The sequence below is a fragment of the Triturus cristatus genome, chromosome 5_1 (assembly GCF_964204655.1).
Source record: "Triturus cristatus chromosome 5_1, aTriCri1.1, whole genome shotgun sequence".
Lineage (NCBI taxonomy): Eukaryota > Metazoa > Chordata > Amphibia > Caudata > Salamandridae > Triturus > Triturus cristatus.
In genome coordinates this window covers 391,180,177-391,207,375 of record NC_140587.1, presented here as the reverse complement: position 1 = coordinate 391,207,375, position 27,199 = coordinate 391,180,177, and the positions used below count along the sequence as shown (strand labels likewise).

The 27,199-nt window shown below is 45.3% G+C and overlaps 1 protein-coding gene across 1 annotated transcript in view; it reads left to right on the top strand.

Moving 5' to 3' along the window:
- The window catches only part of ZFPM2 (zinc finger protein, FOG family member 2), a 610,873-nt gene that overhangs the window by 290,942 nt on the left and 292,732 nt on the right, over positions 1 to 27,199 (top strand). The window contains exon 4 of the mRNA XM_085605110.1: positions 24,468 to 24,592. Within this exon, the coding sequence (XP_085461236.1) occupies positions 24,468 to 24,592 (125 nt within the window). The remainder of the gene's footprint in view (positions 1 to 24,467; positions 24,593 to 27,199) is intronic.

Here is a 27,199-nt window from a genome sequence, read left to right as displayed (position 1 = left end):
GAGATACATGCGAAGGGTTTCAGGTACGACTTCTTCAGGGCTATCAGGCGAAACAGGATAAAGTATACAGTCTCTCCGCCGGTTCTAATTCCGTCCCGGCTGTGCGGGAATACAAATGAGTGATGCAGACTATGCACGTGTACCACGGGTAAGTACCCCTCATGACAAGGACCTGGAAGACGAGTACGCCACCAGTTCAATGGGATTCCGAAAGTTGCTACTTTATCCTGTTTCGCCTGATAGCCCTGAAGAAGTCGTGGGTTTTACACCCAGACGTAACACGGAACGTTATTAAATCAAGAAATATTCATTCTTTTGGACGTATGAAGTGTTTCTTGAACTTGTGTTCTCTCCATTACTTACTGTACTCACAGAACTGAATTTTTGACGTGTGCATGGGTATCCTATGTTATACAAATTGTGCAGGTATCATTGTTTTAGAGGAAGCAATGGTACAATACCATTCTCTATTCACACAGTGGGCTGGGAGATGCAAAGAGTACTCAAGACAATCTTACACCTGAGGGAACTAGAGGAGAGGGATGCAGAAAGTGTGCAAAAGTTACAACTCATTTTTACAGGAAGTGTGTAGTGTTGTTGGAAAGGAAGGTATTTTTAAAACAACCGTTGTTTCCATGAATAAAAAGAAATACATAAATATGACTTTATTTAATGACTTAATTTTCCTACAAGATGCTTGTAGAGTTTACCCAAATGAGGATATTGCACCCAAGTACGTTGGGGCAAAGAGGCAGATGACAGAAAAGCAATGGAATCGTGAATTTGCCTTTCATTTGCCTAAACATTTGGACTATGCTATAAATAATGTCCGGGATTTTTATTTACATTTTACAACCGTGAGGTTTAGCAACAGTGTAAATAAGAATGCAAGGTTTACGTTCCTACTGATTAGTTCACGTGGGTACACCCCATACCTACTTCAACCCTTCATAGGCGTGAAGTGCCCTGGGGTGGCTGTTAATAAAATGCCCACCTACTGAACCATTGCAAAATACACTGCTGGATCGAGTTAGCCTTGTCCACATCCCTCTGTGAGTCCTTCTTCCACCACCTGACGCCCACCTCTGTGTCTTCTTGATCTGCTGTTTGATCAGGCGTTGCAGCAACTCTATAATTTACGTTAACGAATGGCAAAGTTCTATACGTGAAATCTGCGAAAATATAATTACCGTCCACTTTTGTCTTCCTGGGCTGAGAGCATCCTTGACCGATGACAATGTTCTAGCTACACGATTAGCATTTATTCATGCCTAGCAATCTACAAAGGGCAGTGGGCCATATCTATGACCTGCTTTGCGTTGTTCTTGTGCCACACAAGGTGGTGCAAGAGTGACACAAACCTAAAGTCATATTGAAGGCAGGTAAAGCCGATTTGTGTGGCTTTGAATGGTTTAAAAAATATGGAGTAATGCAACGCAGTGTAAATTGCTACATTGGATTACTCTGCGAAAGGCAGGCATTGTGTGGGTGTTCCTACACTTCTCCCAAGGTTTTTGACACATTCCCAGATTTGCCAAACCTGGTAAACCTAGGAATGCGCCAAAAAGATATGCCTCCCAAGGAGAATCGTAACAAGGAGAAATATGTTTATTTCTCTTCATTTTTAACTCTTTCTATGTGTGTAGGAAGAGGAAAAAGCCTCTCAGGATAGTTTTTGTGCAGGTAGGCACCCCTACAACAAAGGCACCCTTTCAACTGGTGCAAGGGTGCCTGCGTTGGCGCTAGACTGCCAAAACGGCACCAACACACCAGGAAAGGTCAGGAATGTACCATATTGGATAAATATGTTCCATTCCTGCCCTTTCGCTGTGACGCAGGGCAGCGCAGCAAGGTGACTTCTGCACTGCCCTTCACTACAAGGGTCATAAATATGGCCCGGAGTGTCTGATGCTTCATAGGACAGGATGGAAATAACAGGTGCAAATTGTGCATAAATGTTTTGCAACCTGCCCAGCACTTTGAGAAGCCATCAATGTACTTATAATTCACATTGCATAATGTGAATTTGCAAGGGGCCACAAAAGGTCCTACCTAATGAATACTAATTAGCTATGAGATATTTTGTGACCCATCCTAAGAAAGCATATGAATACAGGAATGCAAGGAACAAAAGACCACCATTCCTGCCTTCACATCTATGACTAGAAAAACTTTTTTAAAGCAGCTAATGTTCCTTGAAGGAACAGATACAACTTTATAAACAAAAGATTTTAATATCAGGAATGACGTCTGCAATGCCTCTTTTTTGTCCATGTCCATCTGCAACTAGCTGCTCCAAATTAGGTTTTTATTTTGTTTTGCAGTTTTATTTAGCGCACACTCGACCCAAAGGTATTACGGCGCTTTACATGAGCACCAGTTACATTAATCAAGGACACATTCGTTTTTTGTAGCCACAGGGAGGTTCTATGTGATTTGCCCAGATCACAGGACATGGAGATGACGCCGAAACTCGAACCCGGTTCCCCAGTTCAGAAAGCAGCAGCTCTAGTCGTTAAACCACATCCTCTCCTTAAGTTTGCCTTCTGGGACTTGTAGACTTATTTAGCCCATTAGAAAACTAGCACAACATCTCCCAGAATTCAAAGCAAAACTCTAAACTACACAGATAGCCATGCATTGACATGTGAAGCTTGGCTGCTATGTTACGGTGAGCATGCAGAGTTCCCCTGAGCCACTCCCTGCTTCTCCTGAGGCTTGTAGTGATTGTTCAGAAGAAGTAGGTGTCCTATAAAGAAAGCTTCCCCATTGTGATTCAGATACTGCCCCAAGTAAGGTGTCATAATAACGCCCATAGGGCTAAAAGGGCTTTAGCACCCCCCATTGTGTGTCTCATCCCGGGATGATGCAGCTTCAGGACACACACACAGAGCTTGAGCTGCTGTGGGCTGTATGGCAGTGGCTGGTGCCTTATCCCAGCCTCATCTGAGCATGTCTCAGTACTTTAAAGCCATTTACATGCTAACAAGGCTTTCTGTTTTTTCACTGGTTCCAGTCCCCCCTGTATCCCCACTTTGCCTATTTGTTTCATTTGTAAAATACTTTCGTTGCCACAGTGGGAGAATGTATTTCCCCAAAAATTAACATTAGACATATAGGCTTGTCGTCCTGGCTTGTTTTCTACTGGCAACCTGGTATTTTGATATCCCAGCCGGTACAAAACTAAGCAAAATCATCTAAAATCTGTTTTTTAGGCCTTTGCTGTACAGGCTTTAAGCAGCAAATATAAACAGAAAGCCCTTTTAAATGTGTTCTTTAGCCTGCAATCAGATAACTTACACATTAGTCTCACTGCTCTCCCCTCACTTTCAAGCTCAGGCTGCACTCACAGCAATCAGACAGCACTTACATTGCTCACCATGCACTCACGTATTCCCCTTCCACTTTCCCTGTACTCACACAATCACACGGCTCACCCTGCACTTACGTGGCACTCCGCTCACTTGTCACTCTCACCGCTTGCCCTGCAGTCCCATCACTCACCCTGCATTCACAGGAGTCCCACTGTACTTACACCTCTCACCATGCACTCACGCAGTACACTCTACACTCATGACGTTCACCCTACTTTTACCCTGCACTCACATTCACACACTGTTCACTCTGCACAAACATGACACTCCACTCATTTGTCACTACCACCACTCACCCTGCAATCTCACTGATCACCCTGCACTCATAACGATCACACTGTACTTATACCACTCACAATGCACTCACAATATTCACCCTGCACTCACGCCATTCACTCTCCTCTTACCCTGCGCTCACAGAAGCACACCGCTCACCATGCATTCACATGACACTCCTCTCACCTTTTATCCTCACTGCTCACCCTGCAGTCTGACCACTCACCCTGCACTCAATCTTAAACAAGCACATACATTCATACATTCACCATACATTCATTCTTCACACTCTGCACTTTCACCTGCACCCAAACTCAAATGAGCACATCACTCACTCTGCACTTACTTCTCTCACATGGGCACATCACTCACCTTGCACTAGCATAGGCACCAAGACTGGTCACCCTGCATTCACACAGGTACACTGCTCAGCATGCATTCACACAGGCAGTCCATTCACCCAGCACGCATACAGCTCACCCTGCTTGCAAACAGGCATAATAGTCTGCCAAACCTCACTGGGACGCACTACTCACTTTGCACTAACTCCTCGCACCAAGCGCTCCCTAGTCACTCTCGCTGCTCACCCTTCTCTTTTGTTTCTCACCCTGCACTCACACAGACACACTGGTCCCTCTTTTTTTTACATATGAAAATCCCTACATGTAAAGTGTTACTGGATAAAAAAACATGTTTGGCAAAGGAGTCAAGCATTTCAGTTGAATACTGTGATATTCATTTTTAAAACGTGGATTCGTTAATAGTGTTACTGCTTGATTCACTTGTGAAACCAAATATAAACCCTTTACAGCTATTTTAAGGAAGTATACTTTTTCATTCACATCATACTTGTAGCAAGCATTGACAAGGCCATATGTTTTGCTTTCTGAATAATATATGGAGAAAATGTTTTTACTAAGCATTGCTAAAAGGCAAGACAGGTATAGCAGGGGAAGCAACAGTGCAAGCCATTCTAACGCATTACAAGCAGATTTGATTAATGGGAATGTTGAGTGACAGGATGTGTGTCTGTCTGTGTGTGTGTGTGAGAAAGACAAAGCACAAATTTACAAAGAGTGCAAGAGGTATAGTGAGAATGAGTGTATGTGTGAAACTGAGTGTGTGAATGAATGAGTGTCTGCGAGATAATGTTTGTGTGTATGAGTACATGTGTGTTGTGGTCGCAAGTGTGCTGCCAGTCTGGCATACTGTTGGTTATTCTTGTCTGATAGATGAGGGCACTGATGGCATAGGAAGGGGAGGTGTTACCCATGGCAGAATGCAGGCACCGACATGCTGCACATATTTCTTTACATATGGTGTACATCCATAGCAATATGATGAATCTGACAGTTGAGGGAATTCTTGTCATAAGACGCTTTGTACTAATTTGACCGTTGTATACTAGAGGTAATTTTTGTAGGTACCAATGACTATTGGATGGAGTATCCATGGCACAATTCCGGCACTAGCACACCTACAACAAAATGCAGACTGTGGCATAGTGGAAATAATATCTGACTTGTGACATTTAAAGAAATGGGATCTACTCCTAGGAAAGGCTTCTCTCACACACTTTGTAAGTACTGGAATATTTCATGAGTGCAATCTCAGGGTCTATGGTGTTTTAGCAAATGTTACCCCATTATTTTTTTATTCTCTTGGGAGAAACTCACTCTCCCAGAAACCACCTACAAGAAGTCTCTTTACTTGTCTTGCTTGCTAGAATTCATGGTAAATTTCACCCCCTACCACTTACAAAGATCTTTAGCCAACACTAGTGAGCTGAATTGCTAGAGTGCAGAGTGGGCAGTTTAAGAGAAGAGTGCACACTTTGTCTGCCGAAAGGATAGAAGAAGAGATTTGGCAATGAAATAACCGCATTGTCTAATTGTAAAATGGATATATTTGATTACATCTCAAAAGGGGCTCAGCTTGTCACTTTCTTCCCCTATCTGTATTTCTTCTAGATGTATAGTCAAAATTGGCCCATGTGGTCTGGGCTATCCCAAGAACTCGCTGAATCTGGCTTCCACGTCTACGGGAGCTGGCCATGTGCAGGCTGCAGCAGTCGGGGAGAGTGAACTGAGACAGCGGGTTGGTGCGGGAGGAAGGATCGACGTGAGACTGTTGAGACTGCGGAAACTGGTGTGTCTGTCAGAGTGCTGAGATGGGAGGGAGGAACAAACTGCTTATCCTGCATGGCACAAACATAAACGCGGAAGAATAAAAACATTTTGAAAGAGGGAACATCCTTATTAAGAAGGTCTATTTGCCAATAGGATTAGCCTATTCATTTCAATTCAATTTCAATTTAGACTTTATTGTTTTTAAGTTAGCCATATATTCAAAAGCTATATAAATAATACAATAAAATATAATAAAAAATGATAAATTATTACAAGAGGTATCGCAGGAATTATAGTTGCACCAGAGCCTGGAACGTCCTAGATGTTTAATAACACTTGAACTCTCATAATTATCTATAGAAAAGTGGCATAATATTATTAGCACCTAAATCAATAGTAAATGAAATCATCAACAGGCAACGTTGTCCTTGGAAAATAAAACCCTCCTGATTGCTATCAGTGTGGTGCCACTGTACTGTTAAAATACAAGGACCTGGCCTTATTTGGAGATGATCATGATAAAGAACTGCAGTGCTGCCTTGCATCATAATTTATTCCTATGAAATATTCTCATATGTAAACATTGAGTGAATACTACCTGCCGGAAACTGGGACTTTCTAAATATTTGATTAACCTCGAACTATTGTGGTTATCATTAGAGCTCTGATGCTGATTGCGCCTATAATAGTAGTTAAAAAATTGTCAAAAAGTCTATTTGCCCTTTAGAAGTTAAACCCCCCTGATTGTTATCAAAAAAATTAGCAGATAGTCATGATAAAGTGCCATAGTGCAACCTTGCGCTGAGGTTTTTTCAATAGGAAAATCATCTTATGTAACCATTATATGTATGCTGCCTACGTTCATCAACCATGAAAGAAAAATAATTCTATGCTGGAAGATCAAAATGGATATATATATGTATTATTTCAGTCATGTAACACACACACACACAAATAAAGTAGGGAACAACAAAACAAGAAGCAAGAATTTCAAAGCTCAGTCATTTCTTAGAGACTGTAGAAATAATAAACATTCTCAATAGTCATGATACTATTTGTTGACAACGACTCGATCCTTCCTTACAAAATGGGGATCATCATCAGGACGTAATTGAATATGCCTTTGACGCAAAAAATGCCTGTAAGGAAGATGAAATAAAAGGCAGAGAGAGAGGCGGAGAGAGAATAGAGATACGGTCAGAAGACCAGAAAAAAGAAGAGAGAAGAGTTTGAAATTGATTAACAATGATTGAGCCATAGCGGAAAGCAGTGACCAATCAATCCATGCTGGTACATGGTCAAGTGTCAACCGAACATGCGTCACACTGTAGATCAAATATTGCAAATACTGTGAGGTAGCACATGCAAGTAGTAAAGTGATAAATTGGGTAATTCAAACCCATAGTGAGAACATGACTGAAAGTATAGTAATTGAAACCAAAATTGCAGAGAACACCTATACATAAGCACCCCATGGAGTACTAAAGTTCCGGAAAGGGGTGGAAGCCCAGTCCCTGTTGCAGCAGTGCTATATATTATAAATTGAATAAAATGGCAAAGTGAGTGTGCATTAGCCTGGAGAGAATTAGTTAAAGGACCAGAAGTTGCAGTTGCAGGACCAGGATGGTTGGTCAGCCTAGGATGGGAGTGTGCCAAAAGGAATAGTCATAAGCTTTTTTTTATGTGCACCCAGAACGTCGTACATTGTACTACCATCCAAGCATACGAGCGGTTGGTTAGTCAATTTTTATCATCTAAAAGTGAGTGCGTTTTTGCAACTTTATCAGTTAGTGGAAGGCTGGGAAAGACAAGTTTGTGTTCCATAGATTGGTTGCTTCCAACAATGACCACAGATATATTTACCGTGCATGTAATGAGCCTATCAAAAAAAATATGATCCACGCTGTAGTTAATGCACACAGTAAGCATGTCATAATGCTTTAGCAATATTATTAGCCAATACTGCAGCATGGTAGATGAGTCTTCCCATTGTCAACTACCACATATTTACTTTTCTTTAGGTGACCAAACTCCCATCAAGAGCCAACAAGAGTATGATAACCACTGTTTCTCAATGGCAGCACACACCTTCTGCTAAATAAATTACTGTACTCAAGGTAACCAATATGAAGGTGGAGACAAGCCCCTATCTCAGGTGTGCTTTTTAAAGCTCTTTTTTGTTTGATCACTTAAGGTCAGGTGACTAATGCAATGTGAAGCCACACCCAAAAAGTAATTCTCTAAATCTCAAAAATTCTGGAACATCCATTAACTACTAACTATGGTTCTTTAAATAAAGCTACAGTGCTATACAAGTATCTTAACTTTTTCAGACTACCGCATGGATTTATGTCATAGGTTTCCATGAAAAAACTCATTATCCAGAAGTAGTGCAGTAGGTAAATACACTCTCGGTTTAATTGTTTTCATTCTTTCCTTTTATGCATTTATTGCCAATAATCTTTCACAGTTCATATGACACCCGATGTGCCTTTGACTCCCATTTAAATCTTAGTAAGTTAATGACAGTGACTACATTGAGCTAGGCAGTTCACAGTGCACTGTTGTCCTATCAGAATATATATCCTTTCTAGTAGAGAGTGTATTCATGCAAAATTATATTCTTCCTATATTTAATATGGACATTCCTATGGTTTTTCACTTTGTACATGTTTAGTGGGCTCCGTTAAGTGTGTCATTACATGGACACTAAACTGATTTATATTTGTTTCTCAATTTAATCATTAATAAATAATCATTAAACTAAATAGATATTCATTCCAATAATTGTCAATGTCTATACAGCTCACACCTACAGGAATGGCCACTGCTCAACATTTATATGGCGAGGAGCATGGATTTACCTTCTTTTCTTCTGAAGAACACAGAAGTAGGTAGCAGGGAAAGCTGGCTGGAGCCAAGATACCCGATGCCTGACTTAATTTACAGGAATCTGCCCTATCTCGAGAGATGGCCTATGGCTGATGACCAGACCCTACTCAAGAGACCCTAACATGAGACAGAAGATCTTAGCTGGGAGAGCTGACGAAGAGACTCAAGAGCACAAGAACAGAACGGCTAGATGAGTTCACATGAAGAAGTATCCGCTAACCATAGTAGCTGAAGTGTTAGTACCTTAGGACATCCTGGTGCCTTGGCAGCACAGTCAAAGGCCGCAAAGGCCCTTGATGTGTGCCTGGTACACCTGCATTACTTCCAACCCTCCAAATGATTTTAGATCCCCTGGTTCCCTCTCTAATGCTCAGTCATTGCTCAATCACAGTTCCAGCAGTGCTGAGCAGTTTACTAGATAACACATCATGAAAACAACTACGGGCACTTACCTTTGGCCTTGTGAACACACAGGACTTCATCAAGGCTGCAAAGCCTCATAGACCACCACGATCACTGGCAGACCCATGTCCTGCTCATATGTGCAATAATATCCTCATTAACACTGCTGCATCTAATCCAACCAGGGGTGTCAACAGCTCTTTCGATAAAAGTGTCTTCTAAAAACAAATAGCTGCATTATTCAAAGAACATAACCTTCTCTTAGATTACCAAAATAGATTCTGGTATGGCTGTGATACAAAAGCAGCACTGACTTTCACAATTGGGTAAACTAAATTGTACTTTCAGTCATTAATGGGATGGGAGCCTTTCTCTGGACTTGCAATGATAAATATTTCTCAAGCAAATAGCCCTCCCACAGAAGGGATCAGTGAATTGACAAAAAGGATGTTGTCTTGAAATAACTTTGCTAAAACTTGTCTTGTGTGTTTTGGATTAAAATCTGTGGAAGCAGTTTTTTAGTTGTCAATGGACTCAATCTGCTTTTTAAAGATCACTGTGAGTAGCCTAGGAACATGGTCAAATCTACAAAAACATGTTTGTTTCAATAACAGACTTGTCCAATATGTTTAAATTGCAAGGTTTGTCACCTCTTTTTCTTATATTGGCTATAAGGATAGATCCAATCCCACTTCTGGAAATGCTTGTTCTGCCCAAGTGCTGGAATTGTTAGCCCCCCACCATATTGTGGGTCTATTTGTGCCCCTGGGTGTCGCTATTTGCTGAATTTGAAGCAAACTGCAGACACAAAGCATTGATACATCCCATTGCAACTTTGAATAGGAGGGGGACACCACTTTAATGCCCCCTCTTGTTTCCAATTCAGAATGGGTTGCAAAAGTCTGTCTTGGAAAATTGTATTTTGTAAACATCGCCTTTTAGCGGTCGCAAAGCCCCACGTTGTTTACACTTCCAGCCTATGCAACAGTTTTGTACATGAGATCCAAAGTGATTTGACAAAGTAGATCTTCATGACCCTGGACCGCAAAAACATTTCCTGACTTAACACTGCTTTATGACTGTTTTAGCTCAGGAAAGACTTTTTTTTAATCTTTACTGAGCCTGGGGAAAACCTTATTACCATGTCTCTGCCTAGTTTCAGGGTTTCAAGCGATTGAACATATTTTGTAAAAATTAATTTTATTCTATGCTTCCATCTCTGTTATCTTGTCCCAGGCTAATCCGCATATATTTGTATTAGGCAAATATCCCCTGATTCACTGCCTTGTCTCCCACCAGTGTTTACTTCACATATATCTCAGTTCATGGTTCTCAAAAATCTCAGGACTTGTCCTCTAATATTTTTAGTTGTTGCTTTGTTACCTTGCCTGCAGAACAAATGCAGTTGTCAGCAGGGTAAGTTCACGCATCGGATAAGGTCACAATTTCATTTAGTGACAACTCCCCACAGCATGGGCGCGCAAGCTCCGATTTATTGGGGAGTCAGAAGGGATAAGATCAGTTCCTGGCCATCCTGATTTATCATGGTTTGGCCAAAGTGCTCGCACGGAGGCTGTCATATTTCAGGTTTATGCTCAGCCCTGCAGATGAGAGCATGAGGTGTCTGAGAAGTTCAAAAAATGAAGGCGCACTTTGCTGTCAGTTGGATCACAGACAAGTCTTTTGTGCCGAGGTTGTGTACTTTTTGCTATTTCACAAGCTTCACACATATAATGTGATACTTCTCACTGTTTCACAAGCAGCACACACATAATTCTGTACTGTTCAGTGTTTCACAAGTACCACACATGTATTGCTGTACTGTTCACTGTTTCACAAGTGTCACACATAATTCTCTATCGCTCACTCTTTCACAAGTAGTACTTGCATAATTCTCTGTTGTTCACTGTTTGACAAGAACAACACTCATAATGTTGTACTACTCACAGTTTCACCATTTAGCACACATAATGCTCTAGTGCTCACGGTTTCACAAGAATTCAAAAGTAGCACAGACATAATCCTCTAATGCTCACTGTTTCACAAGCAGCACATACCTAATAATCTACTTTACACTGTTGCACAAGTAGCACACATGCTATGATGTACTGCTCCTTGTTTCACAAGTAGCACAAGCATAATACTATACTGCTGTTTCACAAGTATCACACATAATGCCTTGTTACGTGTTTGGTGGTCCAACAACTGAAGAAAGGCGTCCACAACAGATAGAAGACCGCTGCACCTGTGGCCTTCTGACCACTGTATTATGAGTTTTACAAGGGGCCGTCGGTGTGGCTGTGGGGATCTTACAGTGGTGGGCAAAGTATTTCCATATGTATCGATGCCTGTGTGTACATTTGTGTCTGATGCACACATATGCATAATGTATGTGGAAAAATACCACCCATCCAATGCCGGAGTCCGACCCATATGAGGGCAGTCCCGGTAATGGGTACATGGTACTAAAGCACTGACCTGTATTTTGCCAAATACTGGGTCATATTCCTCTGGGTGAAGAAGTTCCTGTATATGGGGTATCTGGAGAAAGGGATCTTGCGTGGAAGAACTGGAAAGTGGTAAGTATGCACCCCAAATCCTTCTTCTCCGCTGACCTTTAGCAGCGGTCGGCTCATCAGGAAGTCCACTCGTAATACGGATGCCAGTTTTGCACCTCTGTACCACCGAATGGAGGCTGCCTTCCCCCGACTGCGACCCCGGCAGTGTGCTGTTAATACCAGTGGACAGTTGCGGTCTTAGCAAAGCCAATCTGCCCAACTCGTAAGATGGCAGATGGCTCACTCGCCCGCCACCACTGGGACAGCGGTCCACAGACTGCCAAACTCATAATAAGGCCCTTAATGTTCTACTACTCATTGTTTCCCAATTATTCGCAAGTAGCACATTCTACACTGCTCACTTTTTCTCAAGCAGCACGCATATGATGAAGGATATATGTGGGAACACTTGCCCAACATGCAAGAGGGATAGTCACTTTTCTGCACACAAGATTTCTTGTTTACTTTGAACTGGTGTTTTTTCTACTTTATTGAAAGGACCGAGGATGCATAGATGAAAGTTCAATTGATACTTCTCATCGGATTTCACATGCTCCATCTTTTATTATGTACACATGGAAATGTGTAAGATATTGAATGAATCAGTCAGCAAATGCAAAAAGAATAGTCATGTTTGAAAAGGTATGGGGAGAGGGTTCATAGCCATTTAAAATAATGCACATGATAAACGGTAGAGAAAGTGATCATGAAAAGATAATGCCCTTCCTAAATTAGCACATGTCGGGTCTGGTGACTCAGTGGCCCTATGCAGGACTCTGAGTTTCACATCATGGTCACTGCTCAAATCATTGTGGGTCCACTCAGATGTTCATTCTTCTGATGTTGAGAAAATGAGAACCAATAAGCTGCGAAACAGTAAACATCATTGCTAAAATCCCCCACCGGGTGAGTGTGCCCCTTACAAGTAAACATTTTTAGCTTGTGAGCTTTTTAGACACAATATTATTCTTCTTATTTCTTTCACCTTGTAAACCCTTTTTTAGAGGCGCATTAGATCATCTTAATCATGGTATATAAATTCAGACAAACAGTAATGGGTCAATTTAATGATCATTTTACATTGCAAAGTGGATCTGAGACGAAAGGCAAAACATTACATTTTGATACAATATCAGCATTTTTGCAATTACACCGTAGGAGTTTTAGTTTTGTGTGATGTGGTATTTCTGTAATGTGGGGTTGTCTATAAGCCTAAACCTCTTAATTAAGTTTGTTTTAAGAGCATATTCAAAATCGTCCAGAAAGATGTGTCCTTACCTTGTGGACAGGAAAGACCGTTTTTTATGTGTGGTTCTAGTAAATCCCTTAATCTTGCAGAGGAGGCACAGAGGGCGCTGAGGATAGAGGAACATGGAGCGTGAGTGGTGTGCATCATGGGATGAGCAGAAAGAGATAAGCAAGGGTTTTTTGAAGTATAGTGTTCTGAAGACAAGTGTGAAGAGTTGTATTGGGCACTTGGTCTGGCTGAAATACAGCTAGCTTAATGTTTGCAGAGGGAAAACATGGGTGTCTTTTGGCATGTGTCTTTTGGCATTGACAAAGATTCTGGTTGCAAAATAGAAGTAACCCGGGCCGGGGAAGACAAAGCCAGACCCAGTGGGGGCCCGGGGCAAACGCAAGCCGGAGGCGGGAAGCCCCACCCATATGCATAGCCCACCCCAGGGCAAGCTCGATGCCCCCCAATCTGGGGGCGAGCTGACAAAGCAAGGGGGGGATACAGGCCCAATTAAGCACAACCCTCCTCTCAGTAGAGAGAAAGAATCCCACCCATCCACACCAGAAAAAGCGGGCATCGCAGCCGCGAGGGTAGAGGTGAGGCGGAAGGGACACATGAAAGGTAGAAAAAAGAGAGAATTACTAAAAGGTAGATGGAAGGCTCACACAATGTCCTTGGGATGCCCCATGGCAGGGGCACTGAGGGAGCCATGGGCGGCTACCACCATAGAAAGAGTAGATGTGATGCTCCCGCAGGACCCTTGGGATGCCTCATGGCAGGGGTAACGAGGGAGCAAAATGGAAGGACTCAGCCTCTGGATGGAAAGAGTAGATGCTCAAGCAAGGTCCTTGGGATGCCACACGGCAGGGTCCCTGGGAGCAGGGAGGGCCCACAAAAGGGTCCAGGGCAAGAGGGACGGCACTTGCAGCCCGCGCAGGTCTTGACGGACAACCATCAAATCGATAGCAAGTTGAAGCCTAGACTCGTGAATCAGAGGCACAGACAGGTGGCCACTCCCTGCCCTGGAAATGGAGGAGGTTGGGTCCACACAGCAGCAAAACTGATTGCAAAGACAATTAAATATGTTAGCATAGATATTATGAGAGCAATTGGATAAGCATGATTTGGCAAATATGTTATGTTGAATAAACTGCGACCTTCTAAGGCACCAAATCACGTTGTCAGTGGTGTGATTCAAGGGTCAGTATGGACGCAGTTTTGAAGCAAGGGAGGGGGGGACAACTCGCCTCCTGGAAGGGGTTGGGTTTGCTTAGTGGGAGCAAGAATTTATAAAGGGAGTGTGTTTGCCTAGTACTTAAGGTTGCAGATGAAATAAACAGCGCCATCTTCATGGACAGATTGAAAAGTACCTTTAGGAACCCCCAATTCTACCTGCTGCCGAACCGAACATGGTAAAGACCTTTGCCCTTTGGTCCCCTGCTCACAGTTCTGAATTGCTGCCCTGTCTTTCATAGCGCACCGTGGCTTGCGCTGTATTAGATTGAATTGATACATCAGTGCATACAATCATGTGGATCTTGCGCAAACAAAATGGCGGTTGTTTCACCTAAATGTAAATACATAACAGCATATGTTCTCTGGCATTTTAACACTGCTTTTTCTGACATTAGAAAGCAGAGAACGTTGTAATATCCACACATCTGACATATAACTGTAGTTAGGAGCACGGTGGCACGTTATATGCGATAAGTTTGGAGCACAGAGACTAATTGTGATTAAAATGACACTGTTTGCAATGCAAGTTCCTGATGTATGTAAAACCATCTCAAGCAGGAACCTTAGGCACCTGCTAGCTTACATAATATATGGTAGCTGTTTCCTCAGGCTATTTTATTACATGGAACTCTGCACATTTCCTAGCACTTTCTCTTGAAATTGCAAGCAACCTGACATACTTAATCTGTCAGTCATACAGTAAGATTACATTTTATGAACCACTCAACATTTACTGTTAGCAATTCAACAAGGGCTTCCGTGCAGCTGAAGTGAGACGGCATGCTGACCTTGTGAGATGGAGATCTGAGCGCTCAGCACAGTGGGCCTGTGTGCCTCGCATCAGCATGCCGAGGCCGGCTCAGATCCCAATCACGCTTCTTCAGGAATTAGAGGTTTCACGTGTGAGGAGGAAAAGGGCCACTACATCTGGTCCAGGTGAAAGCAGCGGCTCATGTGGAATGACAAAAAACATCTTTTTTCGGGTGCCAAAACGTTCCTGGTGCTGTGAAGCTTTTCAGACGTACTACTGCTATTTTGAGAAGTGCCCTGGCTAATGTGTGCAAATGGTTTGCACAAAAAAGTTGCACCATTCGCAGTGTGCTTCCTCAGTAGATCTTATCAGAGCTCCCGGAAAAGAGTGGGATTTTTGTAAAGGAGTGATGGGCCACTAACTATTGTTGAATGTACTTACGTTCTGAGAAGGATTAATGGAAGAGATAAATGGCAGAAAGATTTGACCATTATTTCGTAGCTCCATTTTGCACTACCTTTATTATAGGCGAGTGGTAGGAATTAAGGTACCGGTTACATAAACTGAAGTCCTCATGTAGGGGCTCATTTCCCCACACTGTCTACCACTGCATGCAAATGTGCTGAAAAAGATAAGAGGGTACATCACAGTCAACGCCAAATTCAGTTTCAGAAAAAATTATAAAAATATCTCTTGAGACTTCACCTAGACCAGTAACCAATAACCACCTGTAATCAACTTAAGTAACTTCCTCTGCACCAGTTCACCTCATTTAATGTTTTTTTAATTTTCCTCCTTGTTAGACCTGGCATTCTTGGTGTGGTTTTCCCCTACCTTTTTGCCTTCAACCCTCCTGCTTTGCTAACTTCCGTTTTGCTGGCTTTAGGACTGTGCACACTTTACCACTGCTTGTGCTATCTCCTTTAAACATGGTTGAATTGGCTTATACCTAATTGATATATTTATTAAAGTGGCACTAGCTATGCTCAGGGCCTGTAAATTAAATGGTATTAGTGGGCCTGAAGCAAAATTGTGCCAAACACTTAAATAGCCTTTTAAACATGGCTCAGGCCTGCCATTGGAGTCTGTGTGTGCAGTTTTAAACTGACAATTTGACCTGAGGAAATAAAACTTTTGCAAGGCCTAAATTTTCGTTTTTAATACATTCAGTCACCACAGAACAGACTAGAGGGCAGGGTGGATTGTATTGAAAAGTAGGACATGTACTTTTACGTTTTACATGTCCTGGTTGTGCAAAACTCCTAAAGTCTTTTTTCACTACTGCAAGTCCTCCCTCTCCAATAGGGTAACATCAAGTTACCTTTTTACATTTAATAAGCTGTAACTTCCAATTGGGAGCAGATAGACAAGTCAAGTTTGGTGTAATTAAAAGTAATTTTTAAAGGTAAAGTCGGATTTTTAATCACAGTTCTGAAAATGTCACTTTTAGAAAGTTGGCATGTTTTTGTCCTAACCATTTACTACCTGTAGCTTGATCCTGGGTCACAAGACTAAGGGGGTCATTAGCATGGCGGGCGGATCACCACCGCATGACCGATGGTGGCGATACGCCTGCTAAAACACCCCACCGGACGGCCTAATCCCCCGCCACATTAGCATAGCGGGGGGGTACCGCGGTGGACGGACAGACCATCCGCCGCTTTTCCGACGGTAGGCAATCGTCACGATTGCCTACCAGGCGGAAAAGGCCCGCAATATGGTGGCAGTGCCTTGCAAGGCACCGCCATCCATTTATGATGATGGCGATTTCATGCCTTTCCATTTCGGAGACTCCGCCATTGACAGGCATGCGGGAATCGCTTTGGGGGCCCGTTGTGGGCCCCCGTGGGGGTGGGGGGATAGGGGGCTGCACTTGGGGGGTACCCATGGTACCCCCCTACATTGGCATACACGAGATGGCAGGCACCGCCCGGTGCCTGTCACGTTGTGCATGCCAATGCACAACATGCATTTACAACATTGTGGTGAGTGCTGCTCCCAGCACCACCCGCCACAATGTTGTATATGCGGGATGCGACCGCCACGGTGGTGGTCGCATCCTAATTGGTGGTACGGGACCGCCACACCACTGGCGGCTGGTCCAGCACCGCTAGGGTGGCGGCATCCTAATGGACCCCTAGGTTACCTGTCAGTTGGTCTTTGTGTATTGCTCTCAGACAGTGAGACAAAGGGAAGACAGGTGTTTGCAGGATGGGGTACTCTAAGTTAACGAGGGGGAGGAGATGTCACCTACCACACTTGCATGTCATAAAGGCTCTGCCTGAGCACTCTCACAAAGGGTTTCTCATTGTTTTATTGTGACCCCAGGCAAGCTGGGGCCAGGACGAGGAGGAAGGGGATACCTGACCACTCAGGAGCGTGGAAACCGCTAGAATCTTCCTCCACTTCAAAGTGGGCACCAGGTATAAATGTTGAACATCAGACCCCAACTCTTCAGTACACTTCTGGACCCGTGGACTGTGCCAGGAAGAAGGACTGATGTACTACTGAAAGACTGCCAGGCTGCTGGACTGCTGCTCTGAATGACTGTTGCCCTCTAATGCTGAGCCCTCTGAGAAGGGCTGGTCCTTCATCTGTTGAACACAGTACCCCGGAGAGGGCTAGTTGGCTGGCCTCCTGACTAGATCCTCAGGTACAGAAGGCTCCAACGACTTTGAACCCAGCACCTGGACTCTGCCCTCTGTGAGTCCAACCCTGCCATGTGGTGCCACCCCAGTAGTGGACCCTTGGTAGTGGGCCTGAAGGTGCTTTTCCAGCCCACCTGTGGACCCAGCAGAACCAATGCATCTCCTCTGCTGTGCGACACAACCGCAAACAGAACCAATGCATCGCCTCTGCTGCGTGGACATACCCGATGCAGGTACTTTGCATTGCAGGCTCATCTGAACTTCCGCTGCGCAACGCATCTCCGATGCGGGCCCTCAAATTGCAAGCCTCTTGTCAATGGCAGCCTTGATGGTGATGCAGGACTCTTCATGGCAAGCCCACCGTTTCTTAGGAACCAGCCAGTGAGTAAAACATCCTCGATGCAGGACTTCGCATTCCAAGCCCCCTTATTGTCAGACTCCACAACGACAATGCAGGACCTTGCATTGCAGCCTCACACCTCCTTGGAACCAGTGCTGCATGACGCATGTCTGACTAGGATCTCACATCATTTCAGCTGCACAACGCATCTTCAACGCGGGACTCTGCAACTCTTTGCAACCCTGATTTTGGATGGTCTTGTTCAGTGGGCCTAGCTGGGTTCCTGTAGCCGGCCCGCGCTCTATCGCGGTCAGCCTGAACTAGTGACTTTATCCCAGTCTATCATGGCCAGAAATTCACAGTTGGCGCATTGGTGCTTTTTGGTGCTACATACATTGAAATCTTTAAAATTGATAATCTCCAGTTCTAATGATTGGATTTGTTCAGTTTTGGTCTTAATTTCTTTATTAAAATTGACTGTATATGGTTATAAATTGGTGTTGAATTTCTTATGTGATGTATTTTCACTGTATTACTGTTTGAAGTGCTGTATAAATACTTTACACATTGCCTTTAAGTTAAGCCTGACTGCTCTATGCCAAGCTACCAGAGGGTTGTGCATAGGTTAATTTGGGGTTTGCTTGTGCCTTTACCCTGATATGGATTGTGGTACGTGCTTGAGAAGGTTTTCACCCCCCAATCAGTAACACAATTTCTTACACATCTTTAAGTTCTTTTTTCATCTTTACCTCTCCTTCCTCTTTTCTTGGCAGCAACTCTCCTATATCTTCACATACCATCATCTTTTATCTGTTTCTTTTTTCCTAACGTTTTGCGGCTCCCTACGCTCTTCCTTTCTTTGGTTCTTTCATCTGTAGCTCTTGCTCACCTTATTTTAATCTTGAGATTTCAGATCGAACAACATCAAACTTGGCCTCTGTGTTGCTTCTTGTTTTCTTTATTTGGTTCAATGCAAGTGGTCTCACTTGTTGGTCTCTGTGAAACACATTGATCTTCGTTTGACACCCTATTTATGTGTGAAAAAAGGACCCAGGTCAAGTCATTAAATTAATTATTATGTTAACAAAGGCCATATGATCTGACCTGTCCTTAACATGTTCCAGTACCAGTATGACTATACTGGATTTAGAACAGTAAATCTGACATGTAGCGGTGAGTGTACAGAATGGCCATTCATTGTAATGGCTGTTGATGTGGTGACACATTTCCCAATGTCTGTGTAACAGTGCATCTCAAGTGCTGCCAAAGGAAATATAGTTTTATGCAAATTGCATGGGGGAGAATTGTAAACCTTTTTAAAGGTAGATTGTGCACAGAGTGGTGTGTTTATGGATGGAAGAAGGAAAGTAACCTGAAACCTATCACCGCTTATATATTTGTGCCAGTTGGGTAAAGGTAAAATCAGTTTGAGGGACACTTTGGGTTATACAAGACAAAATCTGTGTCGGGTCGTAATGCTATTACACAGTATTCAGTCCAATGCAAGCAGACAGAACAGTCCATAGAAAAGAAGAGAAGTGTAAAGGAAAGAGAGGACAAAGGGCAGTGTAATAATTGAAGAACATCCAGCAAAAAACACAGACATACCTATCACCAACAGTGATCACTGTCCTGTCTTTATGCCACAAAGGTAATATTTTCAGGTTTTGACGTACTGAAACCCATTTTACAACACTCAAGAGACACAAAAACAGCCACAAAGATCCATGCTGGTACATTCATGAGGGGGTCCAACATTTCTGTTAAGTGTGCAGGAATATGAAACACTTTAAAAATGGTTACATTGGCACTGTTCTGCCACCCCACCACCAAGGCGAGAAACCGGCAAGCCACGGACCCCACGGCACAGATGGAACGCCGCCCACAGGAAGAACCCAGGAAGGCGCAAGGGAAACAGCCACAGGGAGCGGTAGGAAACAACACCGAGGTAACCCGGCCACCAAAGGACCGATAACCGGAAGCCAGTGGAGAGCACGCAAGGCCACCAGGGAGCCCGAGCAGCAGAAGGGACCAGGACCAGGAAAAGATCCGGGCGAAAGGAGTCCCACAGCAACGCCCTCACTACCATCAGGGAGAAACCACTAGCCAGCAGGTACCAACACCCAAATGCCAGGGTCGAAGAAGAAGAGGACATAGAACCTCCACCGAAAGCAGGGGTCTCGTCAAAAGGAAGGAAGAACCAGGACGCCCAGCACCCCCGGTCCACCAACCCCCACAGAAGCGGACAGCAAGGGAGACGGACCCAGGCACACACCACCAATAGAACCAATGCCCCACTCAGGCCAACAAGCACAGAACCCGAACAAGCGAAGGGAATGGAGGCAAAGCGGTCAACGGGGAAGACAGCGCCACCAGTCACTGAGTCTCTGGACACAGGTGGAGCAAACAGAAGAGAGGCAATGAGCAGGGACCCAAGACGACCCTGCCGAGACACAAACCTGGACCCCCAGAAGGGAGGCAGACCGCCATAGCAGGCAGGCCAAACTAAACCCCAGAGTAACCATACAGACCCACCGCTGGCGACCCAAACCGGTACCCGGAACAAAGGGAGCACAACCACCCACAGGGAGACGGAAGCCAAGGGAGGAAAACCCAGCACCAGAGACACCCCATGCAGCACCCTGACCCTGGGAGAGAAACAGCCAGGAACACAACCCCAGCACCCCTGCCAAGCACAGAACAACTGAGTCAAGGGGCCAATGGGAGCGAACCCATCAACACCCCAGGAGTACGAGACTGGCGAAAGACGACCGGCCAAGAAACCAGAAATCCCCGCAGAGCCGGGTAAACCCGGGACAAACCAAAGGAACGGGCAACAAAAAGACTAGAAACCCGACAGCAGGGCGACCAACCAACCCCTCAAAAACTGGGAACTCAAGCCACCTCCTCTGACCCAAAAGGCCGGCAAAAGCCACAACCACCTGGAAAGGGGACACCAGAAAAGGAAGACCGCCGGACGAACCCGCAGACAGGGTGGGACGGACGCTTGCGTCCGGCCCGTGACCCAGGAGAAGGGGAAGAAGGAGGCACCACCAACAACCAACCCAGACTGGACCACAACCCTCAGACAGGAGGGCCATCAGACGCTCGGGCCGCTCCGCCCACCCAACTGAAACCGAGGGACTAGGAGACCACTGGAACAACCGAAGGCACCCACCAGGGAAACAGAGGAAGACAGCTGGTAGGAGACAAATCCATGTCCTGTGTGGGTCGGCACCACCAGGGGCACAAGGCGTACCATAGAGCTAAAGCTACTAGGAAGACCAGAGGAGCAATAGGAAGAATTAGAAGCAACACCAGCACCCCCAACCACGGGACCCAGACGTGACCCGAAAACCAGCGAGGCAGAAGACAAACCAAGGGAGAGCGCCCAGCCCCAGAAAAGCACGCCCCACAGCGAAACAGGCCGAGACCACGAGAGGAAGGGGCAGGCCCCCAGCTGAACACGGGGGGAACCCGAAAAACTGCCAACAGCACCACAGCAAGCAGCGGTAAATCTAACAACCGTCGCGAGGGCGCGAGTTGAATCCCCGACCTGACACAGCAGACGCCCCCAAAAAGGCAGCAGCCCAAACAAAGATCAACCACCACCGGGCACGAGCAGACGAGCCCCAAACCAACAACAGGCAGCAGCAGGGTGGGCAGGTCAAAGGCGGGAACCACAAACCTGCGACAGAGGCCACCCAGGGCATGAAACAACAGGCAGCAGCAGGGTGGCCAGGTCGAAGGCGGGAACCACAAACCTGTGACAGAGGCCACCCAGGGCATGAGGACAGGCAAAAGACGGCCCCCCCAACAGAGCCCCGGAAGCACCGCACAATCCCAGACCACCAGTTGACCCATCGAAAACACAAGCAGGGGACGAGGGTAGACACGAGAAGGGCAGAATGGACATGGGCATAAAGACCACCGACATAGGGGCCCATAGCATATCACCGAAGCCCTGTCCCGTGAGAGCCTGTGCCACCAGAGGCACAAGACAGACCAGCCATACAAGACGGAATGGGACGAAAGGCCATGCACAAGAAGAGCCCGAAAACCAGCCGACCGGGCCACTCAAGGAGGCGGGCCGAAGACAGGAGCCGGAAACAAGGATGTTTGTTGTTACCCAACACAATGGCACTCATTACATCAACCTCAGACAGCTGAAAGGCCGAGTGGACCCACCGGGAATTGAACCTGTGACCATGAGGTCAAACACAGGCCCCTGCAGTGGACACAGTAGTCCACTGAGCCACGCAGTACCATAGGGAACCATAGGCATGCAACGATGAAGGAGGAACAGGCATAGGGTGCCGCCCGCACGGCCGGAGAGACGGACAGCCTGGGGGCGAGAGGAGGGCGCCAGAGATAATAGTGCAACAGAGGGGAAGCCACAAGGATCAAGCCCCAAGGAAAAAAACAAGCGCCATGAACAGACTCCACCGAGACAGCACGCAACCCTGGGAAGCGACACTGTGGGGATCGCACGCTGACCCAGAGCCAGCACCGAGAAGTAGGGCCAAAGGCAGGGCCAAAAAAGATCTCCGGGGACAGAGAGTGGCCAATGAGGCGGGTGGAAGATAAATCGTAGTCGCACCCAGAAACAGAGGGCAGCATCTGAGAGGAATGATTGTAGACCAAGAAGCCACGCACAACATGGCTGCTCGCAGGTCAAATAATAGAAACAATATATAGCAACATACAGCTAAACTACACACAGCAGACGCCAGCAGGAAACCCGTTACACACTGAGCACCATTGTCGGCTGCACCATGAAAGATAGCAGCATAGCCCGTAATTTACCTCGGAAGTCCTAAACATTAAAACACATCCGAGACAACATGACCAGAGCCGACTTGGAAGCCATGAACATCGTGGATAAACAGACAACCAGCCCTCCGGAAGGGAGCCCTGCACACGCTGAGAAAACTGGCGCGTGGGAAACTGGACTAGCCCGGCCCGCCCCTCGGATGCTGGAATAGAAGCACAGCCACCAGCAGAACCACACCCCCAGCAAGACTCGCAAGAAAAAAAAATTGCCGGAGAGGCCAGAGGACCCACAAAGAGGCCGGAGGAACAAACCAGCGCCAGGACAGGGAACCGCCACTCACCCGACAACCAGCAGGTAAGCCCATAGAGCCCCAAGTAGGAAGAAGCAAGACCCCAAGTCAGCGGGCCTCTGCAACAGCCCGCGCTGAACGCCAGCCCCCGCGGGACACAGCGTCACCTGCAGTGAGGCATAAACAGAAAAATGGGAGCGCGGCCGGAGAGCGAAGCACAGTCTGCCGGGCCCCCCAGCCCAATACCCAAGACCAAAGCCGGTAACAGACACCACCATCGCCGGGATGCCCCCCATCCCCAGTGTAGACACTGGAGACATGGGGAAGCCGCCCCCTCGGAAGCGCAAAGGTGGTAGAAAAACCAAGCCCAGAAAACCGGAGCAACCTACGGGAGACTTGGGCACCATCAATGCCAAAACCAGTACGGACAGGGTGGGCCAGAAGAGCCGCTAGGCAGAGCCCCAGACCCCCCCGGTCGCCCCCCTGTAAACCCTTGGCTCTCTAAGGCAGAGCCTAACCGGACCGACAGGAAACCGGGGGAAGGAAGGGAGGAAGGGTCCCAGATCCCATGGGCCCGCTAGAGCAGGGCCACCAACCATGGACCCACGTTCCTGCTACAGCAGGAACCACTTCCCTGAGCACGCTCTCGAGAATCTGTAGCGCAGAACCAAAAAAACAGGCAGATGGGTTGGGCCAGCACGCCTCTTAGGTCAGGGGTGATAGGGGTCGGCCATGTTGGGAAGGGATGGGAGGCATGGGAGGCTATCATTTGCTTTGGAGGGTTCTGGTGTGGAGCTGAAGCTCACTTCGTTAATCATGTGGCGAGGAAGACTTACGAGTAGGTAATGTAACAGATAATCAAACCTGACAAATGCCACAAAATAAGAGTAATTGTCCAATGCTGTGTGATCACCCTAATCTGGACCCGTTTTCAACATTTATGACGTATTAAATGAAAAAGGATTGCAAAGTGCGCACCAGTTGCATATGGCATTGAATATTTTCTACACTTTTGAAGAAAATGTAACTGGTCTCCCGTAGATGAGTGTCTGCAGAGTTGAAAGGATGCAGTGGCCTTTCCTCTGCAGGGGTTTGAAATTCTACCTAGTTTCTTCTGGATTTCCTCCTACAAATAATTTATCACTGGAATAATGTAAGGATCTGAAAAATCTATGCCCTGCTCCCAGTGTTGTCCTCCATTTCACGTTTCTCCTCCTTCCCTCTTCCTCCCTTTCCTTTTGTCTAACATTCTGTCATTTTCCTATTGTTTTCAGAAACCTTCATACATCCTAGATGCTTACCTTTGAAGTGCTGTAAAAGCATAATGTGTCTAGAAATAAGCAGGCTACATTCTAATTTACCGTTGTGAGACAGAAGGAAGCACTCCAGAGTGCCGCCATGTTTGTGGTTGACAAGATCAGTTGTTCCTTATACAAGCATAAATAATTCTGACTCCTGGGCCTCTAGGTTGGGCTTTTAAAACAGACACAAAGAGGGAGGCGGCTGCTGTCAGGGCCCACTAGCAAGCGTTCTAAACATGTCTCATTTTCCGTGTCTGCAGGGGAGCTGGAAGTGCGCCAAAAGGACGGAGAGCGCAAGATTCAGAGCCAGCGGCAGCTTCCGGTGGGAACAACGTGGGGCCCGTTTGCCGGCAAGATGGATCCGAATAACGAGAGCAACGCCGTGGTATGTGGCTGCTTATGGCCGGGGGATTTCTTAATGCTTGCTTTGTTGCCCGCCGGGATTAGCCTTTATTAGACGTCCGACACTTCAAAACAAGCCGTTGTTGGCTCGCAGGGACACCGCTTTGTACTGAACGATGAACTCAATTTGAAAGGCGCGTGACAATGGAGCTTCGTCACATAGTATGGGGGGGGATTTAATATTATTTCATGTGGTCAAGCGGAGTCGGTTTCCACGGTTCCGTCTTACCTTGCTGGGTCTTGCGGATGTTTTCACATTTGCCTACAATTAACTCCGTGTTAATACGCTACTCTCTTAAGTTATTCCGCAAGCTGTGACCGAGAACAAAGTCCCTGTTAGCCACTTCGTCGGAGAAACCACATGCCTGCCGTCCGCAAGCGGCCATGCTGATCCAATCTAATGAACAGAAAATTAAGAACTTAATAGGTAATAGTAATTAAAGCAAAACAAATCTGACACGGAAATGCAATATCGCGTAATGAAAGGACAAAAAGGCTCTGTTCGTGAAAGAAGAAAATTAACATACATTATTTAACCGAGTATTCAGTGCTTATGTTCTCATTGAAGAAAGTTGGTTAGGAAAGACAATCATGTGATGGGTGACTTTTGAGACAGAATCCAATATGAAGGTTCAGTGTAACAGTGACTAGTTCTATAGTGCACAAGACACTCAGAATTGCCCCTGGGTGCCCAACCTCTTGGTTGTACAAGTGAGGATTAGAATGTACCTGTAAAAGGTGTGGCTTTTAAACAGTAGCGGCTTGCACAGGTAAGAGCGGTGAGGCAGGGCGGGGCGGGGGGTGGTGGAAGTCGAAAGACGACGGGATAAGTAATATTAAATAAATAAATAAATAAATAAAACCACTTGCTTTGCGCTCACTGCATCGGCGATGCGGCGCACGCAAAGTAAGTGGTTTTATTTATTTATTTAATATTACTTATCCCGTTGTCTGTCGACTTCCATCATCCCCCACCCCGCCATACTGTTCTTACCCATGTGAGCCGCCAATGCTTTTAACTTGCACAAGAATCATCATCTAAAGACAAGTTTTTGCTCATAATGCGTGGGATAGAATATAAGAAACAGAAATATTGTGTGGACAAAATCTTGTGCGAAAAATATCGAGGACCAAGTTATGGGGAAGGTAAGTGCAAATAGATAAGAATATATTTACTGTTCTTAACGCCACATCTACGTACCTTGAAGATATATATACCGACAAGATACATACATGTGGCGTTATATAAGGTAAAACATGGCTTACATAGAGTAACTTAGCTTCACAATATTTTTGTTCTCAATATTCTTTACACAATATATTGGCCCACGATATTTCTGTTTCCGATAGTCTGTCTAATACCTAAAGCGTGACTGAAGTGTAGGTCCCTAGTAAAGGGAACAAACTTCCCAGTCACCTGAATATGCCGATGAGAATCACTGTTCTGGCACATCCAAGGGATTATGTTAGTGAAAGATGCGTGAATTGAAACTCAGTTCTTGGAGGGGCGAAAGAACAGGATAAATCAGTGCAAATGAGCAACCTTATTGCTAACCACTTGGATAATGTAATGTGCACAAGTTGTTCATACAATTGTCTTGAATCTACGTAATGTTTTAATGGTGATTTAATTTTCTAAAACAATCTTATGATGGTACTCTAGAGTGGCTTCAGATAATCATTGCTCTTACTTGTAAGGGATTTGCTCTGTTTTCTTTAATAATGACCCAAGCAATGTATTCATAATTACAATTCCCATGAACAAAATCCATATATATATTACCCAGTGGTGGTCGCCACTTGGTAGTTCTAGTTAAGACAATGTTTCCATAGGAAACTTGTTTTTTGGTTTGCTTATAACTTTTGTGCCATTCGATAAATCTTCACAAAACTTCCCCCCAAAAAGTCTCTTCCACTTTAGCTCCTTCCTTAAAAGTTTCTGAGTGATATGTCCAGTGGTGGCCGAAAAAAAGAGGGGTCTCAAAATATGCCTTGAGCGCAAAATATTTTTTAGGGTCGATTCTGCGAGCACACTATTGTTTACAAAAAGGGCTTGGAGACATCATATTGCTTATCATTTGCACCCTTTATTTTCACTCTTCTATCCACAATCTCTAATTGGCTAGTCCAGTCGAAACTCACTTTGGATGCTTGCTGTGCAGCAGGGACCAAGAACAGATTAATTCAACTTAATCAGTGACCGTCCACTGCTCTCCACATGATTGAGGTACTATTTCTTCCCACTCCTGCTAGCTGCTGCTCTCTCTGGAATACCATCTTTCAACAATGACAGTGACTGACAGAAACACATCACGCATACTGTTTTCAAACAGTTTATACCTTTTAAAAAATGGTTATATAGAAAATACATAGTTGCGGGTTTTCCCATAAACAAAACAACAATGAATAGTTTGGGGAGGCACACCCATCTGGAAAGCCCCTTGCACATGAGGGCAGGGGCTGCACGTTTCCCCTCCAGTGCTTTCTGTCTCGCAGCCTGTCTTGAACTAATTCCAGTGTCTCCTGTCTCTCTATTGTGGTGTCCTCCTCCCCTCTAGGGCAGATAAACAGGCAATGTGCTGACGGCTAG